Raw genomic sequence first — 13,639 nt, forward strand, 5'->3', positions numbered from 1 at the left:
GGAGGGAGGGAGGGAGGGAGGACCAGGCGGTCCTTTGGGGAATAAAACAGAGGAGCCAAGTGTCTGGGCTTCATCAAATTCAAGGAGGAGAAACCTGCACGATGATGACGCAACATGCATGCTCAGTACCAGAAAATAATCATGTCACAATGACAAGATGTATTGTGACATCACTAAACACGTACCTAATCATTATCTCTTGATGTAACTAATTACCTTTGGAATGATGGATGAACAACTGCAGCTCGGCGAGGCATCAAGACAGAGACTCTCTGCAGGCAATTAACTTCTGAATGCCAACTTGTCAATTCACTGTCAAATTGTTCTGCACTGCAGGAACCGAGTAATGAATGCTTAGTTTATTATCAATTAGATTGGGTAAACAGGTGAACCTACCAAAGTTGTAGAAACTCTGACGCATGGAAGTGAAACGTCACCATAAAACAATCTCCAAAGTCTGCACATAATGTAATTGGCCGTCGGTGACACCATAATCAACCTGTTCCAATGTTGCAGAAACACGCTTTTATTAGCATTCAGATATGTTCAGAAAATAAAGTCTAATCAAACGTTCTTTATTTAAACAACAAGAATGAAGCAAAATAATAATAATGGTGTGTTGCCGACACCATATACACCAATTAACAACCACTTCTATCATCTAAAACTGTTTAGCTAGATCAGTATACCTGAACAGAGGAGAAATTGCTCTTGCATCCGAACTGATTATGTCGTGAAACAGAAGCTGCCCAGTTACTAGGAAGAGTATGCCAATGCGCATGCAGACAAGCGAATCGGCCGATACTCCGAGGAACCAATGAAAAGACTTGTATGATCTGACACCTGAAACATACCACACAGGTTAGGATAACGATCAGACTCTTAATTATTTAAAAGAAAGGAACATTTATGTATAGCAGAAACAAACATGCATTCACCTTAAGGACATCAAAACATACGCTTCCATTTCTGTTATAGTTTGGATGCAACAACCAAGTTCTGAATTTCCAGAAGCAAAGCTGACGGTTGGTTGTAATGGTTCTGCAGAATCCAAGTAATGAATGTAAGACTCACAGACAAGCAAGGTAAGGGGACTCACTGATATAATTCATTACTTTGAGTTGGTCAGTTGATGAACCTGCTAATTAGGAACTGAACCTCTGAAGGATGCCGGTTAGCGAAACATCATATAGTTGGCAGTTGGTGGTCCCATGGACCGTCCAAGAGCATGAAAAATGACACCTGTTCCAATATTGCATATAACGTTTTAGAACTGAGATACCCAGAAAAGGTTAAGGGGAAAATAGTTGCATTATGCCACCAAAAATGGAGCTAATAAGGTGTGCTGCTTACACCATATGCATTCAAAGCATTTTCTCTTCCTCTTGCGTGAAGCTTTCCACGGCTGATCATCATTCCAAGACTCCAGTGTGTGGATGGTAGCTAGCGGCGAGTAAAGTGCAGACTGGAGCAACAAGCACCGCTGAGAACGCAAAACTAAAAATAAGAAGAAAAAAATAGAGGGAAAGTGTGATAAACTGACCTTTGAAATGATCCTGGTAGAACTGTACAGCTGCTTCTTGATGATACTGTTAATGTTATTGTTTGGTTGGAGCAACCAATTATGTCCTGAATGCCACATCCACTGTCGGCCCTAATTGTTGTGCAGGATCATATTAGTAAAGAACATAAGGTCATAAAACAAACAAATCCACTTTCCAGATGATACTCTATCTAACCATGAATAAAAACATATAAGCATGCATGCACCTTCAGGTCTATATATCGATATAGTGTCTTCTGTTTTTACAAAAGGAGGATGACCCCCGGCCTCTGCATCTGGGCGATGCATACAGCCACTTTATTAATTATTCTCACAAGACCTTACAAAGCCATACAACAGTAAGACTAAAGCCACCGTCTAAGCAACAACTGTCGCTACACATATCCAATTGATGAAGGGGCGCAGATTATCTAGGCCTAATACCAAACAGACATCGCAGCCAAACCTAAGCATCTAAGACTTGAGGTCCCAACCAGGACGCCTGCCGGGTATGGGGCACCTACCAGTCCGGCGCACTCCTCAACCAGGACGCCTGCCGGGTATGAGGCCGCCGCAGCCACCTGTCACCAATCCATCTTCAGAGTTGTACTGTTGCATGTACCGTGCCAGGTCTCTCTGCCATCGACGCCACCACGACGCCCGACAGTGTCGTCCTTCTGCACGAGTCCATCCTCCCACAGCGAACTCCGAATCTGCACTGCGCCACGCCGTCAAGATCCGCCGCCATCAGTGTGTAGGATGAAGCACCGCTCCACCAAAGAATCCGTCCTCTAGTCCCTCGATCACGTGTGTACCTCCAAGAATGACGCCCCCAAGGGAGGAACGACACCAGAGCGCCGCCTTCATCCGATCATCCGATCTGGGCTTTCCCCCGAAGGTAGCAGAGAGTGGCCTTGAACTTCTCCACGGCGATGCCTTCAAGAAGGAAACGACGCAGATAGCGCCGCCACCCCGGCCTTAGCATGAGCCGAAGGCAAGTTTTCACCCAGATCAGCTCGAAGGGATCCAACTCTCGTGCCCGGGCCGCCGTCATCACTAGTACCACTAGGCAGACCCTGGAGTACTGGCATATCAGCGAGCCGCCGGCACCACCGCATCCAGATTGCTGGCCACGCAGGCCACGCCGGGCCGCCGCCATCCCCCGCGCCGTCCGGATCAGAGGTGGAGCCGCCGACCGCGCACAGGGACCGCCGCCGCCTGCACACGCCGGAGCGCCGCCGAGAGCCCATCACCCGCCACTGCTTACCGAAGCCAACCGCCCGAGCACTGGCGCCACCGTGGAGCCATCAGATCGGGGAGGAAGACGCGCGCCGACCACCCTCGCGGACCCCGCCGCACGCCCGAGCGCTGGCGCCACCGCGGCGCCATCAGATCGGGATGAGGAGGAGCCCACGCGCTCGCCGCCCCGCGCAGACCACGCCGCCGCCACCAAGCAGGGGAGCCCCGCCCAGATCCACCGGCGGCTCGACCTGCCACCGAGCCGAGCGCCGCCGCGAGGACCGGCCGTCCCGCGCCGCTCAGGAGCCTCGCGATGGGGGAGGGAGCCCCGCCGCCGCCGACACACGCGCGGGCTTTGCCTGGCGGCGTCCCCTGGCGGCAGCGAGGGAGAAGGAAGGCGAGAAAGGGTAGCGGTGGCGGCGATCTAGGGTTTCGCCCGGGCCGCTGGCGGCTGCGTACATCGTACTGTCTGTCCTCCATTGCTTCGCCACTCCACCACTGCGGCCGCTTGCTCGATGTCCATTATGGTCCCTCTGGCAGCCACACTGCTACCGCTAGCTAAGGTTCGTGGCGTCTGGCGTGCGTCACTCGTTGGGGCTGGCTCCTGGCAGGCTGCTCGATCGGTTCATACTGTATTGCGTTTTTTTTTTGAGCAACTCATGGCGTACTGTCGTGCTCCATGGGGCCAAATAGCTGGTTGCATGGCCCAGTTAGACAACCAACTTGGCCATTGATTTCTTCTGAGTTTTTTTTCCATGGAACGTTGGCAAACTAGCCAGAGCAAACCATGTACGCATACATGTAGAAGCAAATTAGGCATTAGCCGACCGGACGTGGCCGCTGTGAATTAATCAGCCGACCTCGTATATGGAGATGACGAGCTGGTGAGGTTGGAGAGAATCTAGCGGCGCGACCGCCGTCGCTGGCCTGGAATTTGATGGAGATGTGAAGTCGGGGAAGAATGTGCTTTGAGATGGGTGCTAAACACATGTCATATTATGTATAGGGTCCAAACGTTATATAGGCAAAGAAACCCGGTTTCATAAGGTTTCCTCCCGTCCCGTGGCAACGCCACCATGGACGACAACCTCCCCTGGGGCAACCGGTCCAGCTGCAATCCGAATGAAAATATAACTCAAGCACAACTTAAGTAGGCAAGATCACATTGAGAAGGTGAAAAAGGAGAGATGAGATTTAGCATGTAATGTACCTTTGTGAATGCACCATCCATCCATGACAAGTACACTCCACAGAGCTCTACATCAGCAGCCAAAGTAAATTGGTCTTTTGTGAATATAAAAATACTTTAGATGTTTAAATTATTCAATTCTTTATAAAAATTGCAATGAACATTTCCTTTATAAACAGTGCGCTATGAATATAGTTCTTCTTAATTTCCTTATGTTGATCTATTTCTGAAGGGATGAACATGTCTGTAGAGAAAAAGACACTATAATCGACACCAACACACACCCACTTCTTTGAGGTCAGTTGTTCCATTATTTCATAATGAAGCGTGGCACTTCATGCACATCGATTTTGTATGTTTAAGACTGACGGCCGGCAAATACATTAAATGGCTGATGCTCCAAGAATGCCTTGGTGAGAGAGAGAGAGAGAGAGAGAGAGAGAGAGAGAGAGAGGGAGAGTATTTTAGTGAGGCGCCGAAATATAGTCTTGAGCCATTATACTAGGAGAGTATTTTTTGTTTCTCCCGTCGCAACGCACGGCCCTTTTTGCTAGTGTAGTGCATATAGATTTTTGAAAAGGCAAGCATTACAAACTTTGTTCAAAATTTTGGAGTAAAACATTTATATCTAAAATGCCAAACTTATATCATTAGATTCATTATAAGATGAACTATCATATTTTATATATGTGGTATTATAGATATAAATAGTTATCTCTAATAACTTGATCAAAGCTTGAATTTTTACAAAATGTATACGCACTACATTGTGGAACAGAAGGAGTATAAGGAATACATGTTGTGCCTGGCTACAGTGAAGGCCACCAACCAAAATGTATCAAAGGCTCTCGAAGGTGCAACACGGTGACAACATTACATCATTTTTAGATAGATCGATGCCTTAAAACCTTTATTCTTAAATATAAATACATATATCAGAAGAATGCTAAGAGATGATAGTCGATATAATTTAGAGCACTGCAGGAGAATGCTCATGCATATATCAGCCCGTGCAAACACGAATAGGGGCCACGCTTATTTGAGATATATATAGTCTCGTCCAAACACGAAAGCTAGGCGGTTCCTGGGAGCGGGACCTGGTATTCGATGAGGTAGGGCATGGTGGTAAGCCCGGCCTTCACGATCTCCCCCACCATCTTCCACACCCCATGCTCTTCGGCCCGCTCGTGGATCACGTCGAGGATGTCCTGATTGACATCGTACCTCATGGTACTGATGAGCTCCTCCGTTGTAGCGCCCAGGTCCGCTGTGACGATGCCGCCGCTTTCGTCGACCCGCACAATGCTTGGGCCACCGAACAGGTTGTGCTTGCTAGAAAGGGCTTCCTGGTACGCGCCGGACAGGAGCACGGCCACGTAGTAGCCACCGAGCTTGGGGTCCAGCGGGTGCAGCGGCAGTGTCTGGGCGCCACGGATGAACTTTTCGACCTTACCGTCGCTGTCGCAGGTGAGGTCAATGAGCGTGGCCATGTTGGTCGGCCTCTCGTGGAGCCGGCTCACGGGCATCATCGGGAACAGCTGCTGGATGCCCCAGCAGTCGGGAACCAGCGAGAAGATGGAGAGGTTCATGTGGTAGTTGTAGATGGTGGTCTCTTTAGCCATGACACTCTTGGCGAGCTTCTTGGCCACCTTGTATATCTCGATGCCGTGCTCCTTGATCTCCGCAGCGTGGGAAGACATGGGCTTGGCCACCGCCGCGTCGTCATCACCCTTCAACCACTTCTTCGAGGAGAGATCATCGATCATGGCCTGCAGCTCTTCGGGGGTGGTCTCCTCGTCGTCCTTTGGCTCGGGGATTGCTGAGAGCGCCTCAAGGATGATCATCGAGTGGTGTGAGACCATGGCGCGGCCGCTCTCGGTGCACAGCACAGGGTGGTCAACGCCATTGTCCTCGCACTTGACCCGCACTGCCTGCACAATGCTGGATGCGTACTCCTCCAGCCCGTACGCCACCGACATGTCGGAGCCGGACCGGGTCCCGTCGTAGTCGACGCCGAGCCCCCCACCGCAGTCCAGCGTGTCCATCCTCGCGCCATACTCATTCACCAGGGTACAGTAGATGTCGGCGGCCTCGGTGGCTGCCTTGGACACGATCTCCGTGGACGGGATCATGGAGCCGATATGGAAGTGCAGCAACTTGAGCCACTGCAGCTTTTCGAGGTGCCTGAGCCTGTTGGCCACCTCGTAGATCTTCTTCGCAGGCAGCCCGAACTTGCCGTGCTTGCCGGCCGTCGACCCGAAGTGGCCTGGTATCTTGGTGAGCAGCTTGGCACGCACGCCCACGACCGGATCCACCCCGAGCTTGTTGCTCTGGTCGATGATGATGTCCAACTCCTCCTCCATCTCCATCACGATGATGGCATTTAGACCCATGGCACGCGCCGAGAGCGCCAGCGCCACGTACTCCGCGTCCTTGTAGCCATTACACACCAGAAAGGCTTTACTATTGGCCTTGGTAAGGCAGCTCATTGCGATGAGCAATTCGGGCTTGGAGCCAGCCTCCAGCCCATAGTTGTAACCGTGGCCGAAGTGAACAAAGTCCTGGATGATGGCCTTGTTCTGGTTCACCTTCACTGGGAACACGCCCTGATATCGTGCCATGTACCCGGTGTTCTTGATGGCATTGTCGAATGCGGTGTGGAGCGAGTCGAGGTGGTGCTTGAGCAGGCCGGGGAAGCGGAGGATCATTGGAAACTGGACGCTATCCTTTGCAGCTTGAATCACGTGCAGCACGTCGATCTCTTGCCCTGATTCCCTCTGATCGCCATGGGTATTGACACAGAGGTGGCCGTCCTGGTTCACGGTGAAGTAGGGTTCACCCCAGCGGGCGATGTTGTACAATCCACCATAGTTCCTGGCCATGGTGAAGGATCTGCTAAAATAAATAAAAGAGGCCCGGTGGTGAGAACTTTTGTATATTTTTCACTTGCAAATATGTGTCGTTCTGATGACCAAATTCTCAACAAATCACCTAGGACTAGTTTTGGATTAATATTAGTATTAGATGACGAGATCATGTGCCAAATCTTGCAGGATCCCCAATCATGAAACACTCAGCATGCGCCTAATACAGGAAAGTTTAAATCCAGCAATTATCTTTGTACCACAATAAACAAGAAGATATAAATAAACAAAATAAAATGAAGAACTCATAATTTAAGTTTCTAGAACGGAGAAGCCGAGAGGTAATCATAGAACAGAACCTTAACAGTAGTAAAAGACCAGAACAGACTTGTATACAATTTGATTGTGCGAATGTGTGTTGTGTGTGGATAAATTGTAAGAGGGTTCCCCCCGTTTTATAGAGGTCTCCAAAGAGTGAAATGGCATGTTTGCCCTCCATATTGGAATACTGCTAAGCATGCCCTTGGTCCCACATCATGTTTGCCAACAGGCAGAGAACAAAGTACTTAATTGTGCACTGTTAGTCATCAATCGCGTGGACCTGCACAAGCATGCACGGGTAAATAATTTCAAGACGAACTAACCTAATCAACTAGCAGCAGTTAACAAAACAAAAATCTAATCTGCTCAAATTAATAGACCGCTGACAAACTAACAGTCAATCGGCTAGTAATAGTTAACAGAACAGAAACATAATCTATTCAGCGATCAACTAATGGAGAATCGCCTAGCAACAGTTAGCAAAACAGACACCTAATCGTTTTCAAATTAATAGACCGCCGATGAAAAAATGGTTAATCGTCTTGCAATACTTAACAAAACAGAAACCTAATATGTTCGAATTACTAGACCTGCGACGAACTAATGGTTGATCGGATCGGAATAGTGAAAAAACAGAAACCTAGTCTTTTTAAATTAATAGACCGGTGACGAACTAATGGTTGATCGGATTAGAATAGTGAACAAGATAATTTAAAAATTAAAGTCATATCCAACAGAGTATTCTCATTGTGCTTTCCTTTCGCAATCCACGTTCTACATTTACACATCTATTATCTTAGCTATAATTCATGGTTGCACTACTTATCCTCTGAAGCCAACGGCCACAAGGATTAGTACTACATTAGTTCATTTAGTACCAAAAATGTATGAACTATTTCAACTATCGAGTGGTGTTTGCTCTGAGAACTATCAAAGATAGCTACGTTCAATGATTTGCATGTGGTATTCGAGTGCTAGTGTTGGATTGTCCGTGTTGTCAGTCCGTCCACAGATATGTCCGAACATGTCCACGGACATTTGAGGGTGTCCATTTGTTGGATACCCTTGGAGATGACCTTACATTCATTCGCCTCACAAGAGTACCTTGTTATGTATCATCATTTTTCCCATGCGTGCATATCATAGTAGAATGCATCAGGCATCATTGACCATTTGCTTCTCTTGGCCCTTTGAGCTATCAAACAAACCACCACATTCATTCATATGCCATTGAAGACTTGATAGGTTAATGCTCCCAACCTGATGGTTCCGTTGGTCAGCGTCACCATCTACATTTCCCATCTATTAAACAACCAGCCCTTCTAGTCTTTACCCTAATAGCTTTCCACTTATATCGGACACAAACAATTTGCAGGGGGGAAATCTAACCCTGATCCCATCAATGGGCACATCATAAAGGCTGAGCTCATCCATGAGAGGTCACTCGAGGGAGTAACCCTTGCAAACAATGGCTTTAGAGGGAATGGATCCAAGCCGTTCAGGGATACATGTTGAGCACTGATTGGACTGGATGATGCTCACGGTGCAACGGCACAAAGGCGACTCCATTTTAAAGAAAAAAAAGCATGTCGATCGGGATTTCCGGTCGTCTTATGCATTCATATTACTTGGGCAAATACAATATACGAGGGGCAGCTTAATTGTTATAAATTAAACCGCGTTGATTGAGATTTTCGGTCGTCTTGTGTGTTCATATTACTAGGACACGTATGATACATGAGGGTGATACGTATTTTCATAGAAATAATGCATGGCAAATGATACTTCCGGTCGTCGTATGTGTTCACATTACAAGGACAAGTGCAATAGTAAGTCAGTCCTCTAGGCCTCCACGTCATCTAGGAATGAAAATGAAATGTGTTATAGTACAAGGAAATATCTATTACTGGTGTCTCTATCAACCAATTATTTCATTGTTGATTCTGGTGTAACTTTAATTTGTTGTTCGCTAACTTAAATTACCGCCCAATGTAATGGTTAATATATATGTAACTTAAATTTCTACTAGTGATATGTCCAACAAGACCGACATCTCGAGCGAGCTCTCCTCCAAAGAGGATTAGGATTAGTACTATATTAGTTCCTTTAGTACCAAAAATGTATGAACTATTTCAGGTATCGACTATGTTTGCTATCAGAACTATCAAATATTGCTATGTTGCATGATTTACATGCCGTGTTTGAGTGCTAGCGTTGGATTGTCCGCGCCCGTCCGGCTGACCTGGGATATGTCGGACATGTCCGTGGACATTTGAGGGTGTCCATTTGTTGAATACCCTTAAAGATGACCTTACATTCATTCACATCCCGAAAGTACGTTGTGATGTATCATCATGCTTCCCCTGCGCGCAGATGAAAGTAGAATGCATCAGGCATTATGGGCCATTTGCTTCTAGGTCCTTAGAGCTATCAGACCAGTCACCACATTCATTTCCCGTGCGCGCAGGTGAATGCTCTTGAATTCATGGGTAGCCACAAAAGCACGGCTGGACCGGGCTGATTGATTGATGAAGAATTTGTGAATGTTTGTCTTCTTGTTTCTGTTTACTCTCTAGATGTCATGAAGTGAAAATCTCCGGGGTGAAGTATGCAATCTAATTGACTGAACATCGATGGGAGCATGAAGCACCAGGTGTAGCCACCTAATGATTCTGGAGAGTTCTACATGCATTAACATGGATGGAACAGGGTAATGACGGTACCTTCTCATCATTTCAATGTTGCAAAGTTTGTCCCTCAAAGAAACCTTTTTTTTTTTGCTCTTTTCAATGCGTGTGGCTTGCTCTCATCTAGGTGACAATTAGCTAGTCTCATCTAGGTGACATATGCATATCATTATTGTTGTTTTTTTCTTATTATCGGACTTCTACTTTTTTTTATTTCTTGATATTTTTTAACCTAAACATAGTTGTTTGCAGCCGGGAATGTGCAACTGCAGTTGCATGCAGAAGATGGACATGCAGCCAGTGGACATGCAGTTACATGTAATCGGTGGACATGCAATTGCAAACATGTATACGGATGTGCAACAATGGTAAATCATGGCCAGTGGACATTCCTTTGCACACATCTGGCAACCATGCAACTACACTTGCGCACCGGTGCACATGCTTGCAACAACGGCTGCGCACGACTGATGGACATGCAGTTGCGAACAACCGGCGAACATGCAACTCCATTAAGTGAGTTGTGCAGAGTGTGAGAAAAAATAGAACCAATAATAAAAAATAAAAAAACAACAAACCTTTAGTAAAAGGAAAAAAATCACACATATCTTTTCATAAAATCAAATGGCGCAACATTTTTGTATTACTTTGTTGGTTCTCATTTGGATGAGAATTAAAAAATCCACATTAATTGCCTTTTATGCTCTTCCTTGTCATATCCAGAATATGTACCTATATATCTAGCTAATGCAGTCAAGCAGCTTTATTTCACATACTAGCAACATGGCATTCAGATAGCGAAGCTTTATATAGTTCTGTTTTATGCTTCTACATGTAACCTATGTGCCACCTATCATAACCCTTATTCTCTGCATCACAAATAAACCTTCTTCTCATAAATATTTGGTATCATTCACACAATTACGTTGTGATCTGTCTCGTGTTTCCTGTGCATACAGATCATACTACTACCTCCGTCTCGGTGAATAAGTCATTCGCGTAGTTCTAGGTCGACGATTTAACTATCTAAATATGTATTATATGTGACAAAAAATATATATTTAGAAACTACATCCGTGTAGAAATCTAGTGATATACTTTTCATGACATATAACACACATTTAATTCCTCAAATCGATGACCTAGAACTACACGAATGAATTCTTCACCTAGACGGAGGTAGTAGAACACATCAGGCACCAATGGCCATTTTCTTCATGGTCCCTAGAGCTTGCTAACCAGCCACCAAAATCATTCACGTGGCATTGAAGACTTCGTAGGTTAGTGATCCGGATTTTATTGATAGTTATAAAGACACAGCTGGACCGGGCTGATTCATTGATGAACAGTATGTAGCTCTCTTCGATCCTTGCGTTTAATAGTACAAACAAAATGTTCTTGATGGACACCATGATGACAATGCTATCAGCTCTTCGCATGCAAGGTACACTTATAATTGATGATGATCGCACCAAAAGTGCTACGCACTCCATTATCCATTTTTTTGAATTTTGGCCACTAACTTACAGGAAATCATATGGATTGGACATGTATGAATAATGTTGTAATGTTTATTTTGCAATATAGCTTTGTGTAATGTATTTTTATACTATTTTTAAACTCAGTGTAAGTGATAAATGTAGTCAATAACATGCATTGAAGACTGAAAAATAAACAAGACTTATGTTCTGGGAAGGAGTGAGTAGTTTTATAGATACGGAATGGCTCGGTTGGTTAGTGTCACTATCTACATTGCCCACCTATCAAACAACCAGCCCTTCTAGTCTCTACCCTAACATCTTTCCACTTACATCGAATAAAACCAATTTGCAGGGGAGAATTCTAACCCTGGTCCCAAAGGGTGAGCTCATCCATGAGAATTCACTCAAGGGAGAAAACACGAGTAAATTGCACGAAACCACCACTTTGACGGCTAGGTTTGCAGAAAACACTACGTTACATTTTTGTTGCAAAAAGCACCGTGTCTACCGTAATCATTTTGCAAAAACCAATGATCGGCAGATTAGAGCGCTTTAAGTATGTTTATGATAGGTCCGTCCAAATTTTGCTGACATGGCATAACGGCTGGGCCGAGATAGCGTTAGATCGAGGATTTGACTAGTTTTACAAACCAGCCCCTGCAATTTTACATGGAAACGCTTCAATCAAAATCAGAAAAACAATCAGCTCCATGGGCTACCAAGCACGACGAGAGCAGAACAGCTGATTCGATTCGATTCAACTGCATCCGCGGCTTCTCCAAGCAGCCCAACCCGGCCAACATGTAGGCCCGCTGCCTTCGGGCGCGCGTCGACATCACCGAGGGCGTCCCGCGCAACGCCGCTGTCGGCTACTGCCTTGACTGCTTCTCCTACCTCTAGCCGCCGCACTCATGGCTCCGCGCCGGCCCGGAGTCCCCGAGCTCCTACAGATCCTCCTGCGCCGCCTCAAGCACCCGCTCGCCCGCCTCCGGATCTTGCTCTCTGGCGCCGAGTTCGTCTTCTCCGAGCCCCACTCCAAGCGCATCCGCCTCAAGCTCCGCCTCCGCCATGAGGTCCTCAACGGCATCATCCTCGAGCAGACCCACCCCGTCGAGTTCGTCATCCACGACCGCCTCTGCGACTCGTGCGCCTACGCCCAGGCCAACGTGACCAGTGGGTCGCCCTTGTCCAGTTCCGCCAGCACGTTCCACACTGCCGTGCCTTCCTCGCAGCTCCTCTTCAAGCATTGCCATGCCGCGCTCGCCATCCACGTCTCCTCGGCTCCCGGCAGCCTCAACTTCTTCTTCGGCTTGCGCTCGCACACCGTCCGCCTCGTTGTCTTCTTGGTACAGTCGAGCCTGCGTTCCACCATGAGAAACGGGATCGAGAAAAGGAGGAATTTCGGGTGAGAGAAAGAAAAGAATCGGAGAAGAAGATCCAGCTAACAAGTGGGCCCCGTCTCTCTGGCTTGACGCCGTCTTGGCCGAGCCGTTATGCCATGTCAGCAAAATCTGGACCCACATGTCATAAACGTACTTAAAGCGCTCTAATCCGCCGATCGGTGGTTTTTGCAAAATAATTACGGTAGACGCGGTGTTTTTTGCAACAAAAATGTAACGTAGTGTTTTATCCAAACCTAACCTTCAAAATGGTTGTTTCCTACAATTTGCTCGAGTAAACACATGCAAACATTGGCCATAAGGCGGGTTGTACGAGCATGATGATTGTGGAGGGAATGGACCCAACCTGCTCAAGGATACATGTTTTGCACCGATTGGTCTGGCTGATGCACACGGTGTAACGACACAAGCGCGACTCCATTTTACAGAAAATAAAGCACGTCGATTGAGATTTCCAGTCGTCTTATGCGTTCATATTACTAGGGCACATACAATATACGAGAGGCAACTTATTTCTCATATACTAAAGGACATCGATTGAGACTTTTGGCCGTCTCATATGTTCATATTACTAGGACACGCATGATACACGAGTGTAAAAAAACGAGACCAACCCGGGTTAGACTAGCATGTTGGCATTTTTTCATAGAAAAAAACTCCGTGAGCACCAAACGCTCAAGCCGAAACTTGTACCCTTGTGGGCTGGCTGCGAACTCCCGCGCCTTGCCAACTAAGCAACGCTCAGTGTGACAGACTTTTCACAGAAATAAAGCATGGCAATTGAGATTTCCAGTCGTCTTATGTGTTCACATTAAAAGGACAAGTACAGTAGTAAGTGAGCCGTCTATAGGCCTCCACGTCATCTAGAGATGATAATAAAATGTGTTATAGTGTAAGGAAATATCTATTACTCTA

General features: G+C 46.6%; 1 protein-coding gene and 1 long non-coding RNA gene across 3 annotated transcripts; both read right to left on the reverse strand.

Annotated features, from left to right (window-relative positions):
• Positions 1 to 771: 771 nt before the first annotated feature.
• LOC123175617 (uncharacterized) lies at positions 772 to 1,208 on the reverse strand. The gene is made up of 3 exons (XR_006488037.1): positions 1,139 to 1,208; positions 939 to 1,041; positions 772 to 843 (listed from the first exon to the last, which is right to left on the reverse strand). It is a non-coding gene; the product is annotated as an uncharacterized lncRNA (long non-coding RNA).
• Positions 1,209 to 4,849: 3,641 nt separating this feature from the next.
• On the reverse strand, positions 4,850 to 7,273 carry LOC123175618 (arginine decarboxylase). 2 transcript variants are annotated; one of them, XM_044590251.1, is made up of 2 exons: positions 7,195 to 7,273; positions 4,850 to 6,863 (listed from the first exon to the last, which is right to left on the reverse strand). In XM_044590251.1, exon 2 carries the CDS (start codon positions 6,851 to 6,853, stop codon positions 5,045 to 5,047), a length of 1,809 nt encoding a protein of 602 aa, XP_044446186.1. In that variant the 5' UTR covers positions 6,854 to 6,863; positions 7,195 to 7,273; the 3' UTR covers positions 4,850 to 5,044. The 2 variants fall into 2 exon arrangements, with proteins under 2 accessions (XP_044446186.1, XP_044446187.1); XM_044590252.1 differs by having other exon boundaries at positions 4,850 to 6,866; positions 7,195 to 7,247.
• Between the last annotated feature and the right edge of the window lie 6,366 nt (positions 7,274 to 13,639).

The sequence above is a fragment of the Triticum aestivum genome, unplaced genomic scaffold, assembly GCF_018294505.1.
Source record: "Triticum aestivum cultivar Chinese Spring unplaced genomic scaffold, IWGSC CS RefSeq v2.1 scaffold52145, whole genome shotgun sequence".
NCBI lineage: Eukaryota > Viridiplantae > Streptophyta > Magnoliopsida > Poales > Poaceae > Triticum > Triticum aestivum.

Excerpts from the sequence above, each read along its gene's own strand:
- LOC123175618 (XM_044590251.1), bottom strand. The coding sequence starts at position 6,853 with ATGGCCAGGAACTATGGTGGATTGTACAACATCGCCCGCTGGGGTGAA.